Below are 912 nucleotides of genomic sequence, written 5' to 3'. Positions count from 1 at the left end.
GATTGATTGATTGATTGATTGATTGATTCATTGATTCATTGATTCATTGATCGATAAGTTTCCTGATTTCCTGACGGCTCTGTTTACACCTGGACTCATCACTTCCCTCCGGTTCTGGTGTTGTTAGAACCGAACCTCCGTTATTCGTGAGTTGTTTTAAACTAAAAAACAAAACAAGTCATTCTAAGAACCGGAAGTTGACTCTGAAGTAAAGTACCACGCTGTCGCCTTCAAAATAAAGGTTCGGATTAATTCTGGACGCTTTTGTCCCGTCCCGGTTCGGTTGAACGGGATAAAAGTGAGAATGGGAACCCAGCGGTACCGGTCCGGTCCGAACTCACCCGTTTCTCGGAGCTGTTCTTCTTCATGCCGGCGGCTGTCAGGCTGTCGGTTCTTCTCTCGGGTCTCCGTTGTTTGTCCGACCCGCGGAGGAGACGATGAAAGACGGTAAAGTTCGGCAAGAAGACCCGGAGCCTCCGCCGCTCCTCGGTGTGACTGAATGGACCGGGTCNGAGACTTCCTGTCAGACTTCCTGTCAAAGACTTTCTGTCAGAGACTTCCTGTCAGACTTCCTGTCAAAGACTTCCTGTCAGAGACTTCCTGTCAGAGACTTCCTGACACGTCCTGTCAGAGACTTTCTGTCAGAGACTTCCTGTCAGACTTCCTGTCAAAGACTTCCTGTCAGAGACTTCATATCTGGACCCAGACCATCAGCTGTCCTCCCGTCTCGTTACCACGGAGACGGCAGAAACAAACTCTGCATGCTCAGACACAAATCTTCTGATTTGAGAAACAAATTTAATTCAGATGCAAAATAAAGTCTGAGACTCAGACTGTCTGGTCCTGTTGGACCCGAGTCCTGGTACCAGACCGAGGGACAGGGGTGGGGCTGGGTTCCTCTGGTTACCATGG

At 49.2% G+C, this 912-nt stretch overlaps 1 protein-coding gene across 1 annotated transcript in view; it reads right to left on the bottom strand.

The window, feature by feature from the left end:
* The window catches only part of plekho1b (pleckstrin homology domain containing, family O member 1b), a gene marked incomplete in the record, with an annotated part of 22949 nt that extends 22434 nt beyond the window's left edge, over window positions 1-515 (bottom strand). Inside the window, 1 exon segment of the mRNA XM_014033010.1 lies at window positions 342-515. Coding sequence (XP_013888464.1) covers window positions 342-368 — 27 coding nt within the window.
* Window positions 516-912: the final 397 nt, after the last annotated feature.

This window comes from Austrofundulus limnaeus, unplaced genomic scaffold (assembly GCF_001266775.1).
Source record: "Austrofundulus limnaeus strain Quisiro unplaced genomic scaffold, Austrofundulus_limnaeus-1.0 Scaffold1599, whole genome shotgun sequence".
Lineage (NCBI taxonomy): Eukaryota > Metazoa > Chordata > Actinopteri > Cyprinodontiformes > Rivulidae > Austrofundulus > Austrofundulus limnaeus.
The sequence above is the reverse complement of the archived record's forward strand: the minus strand, read 5'-3'. Positions and strand labels throughout refer to the sequence as shown.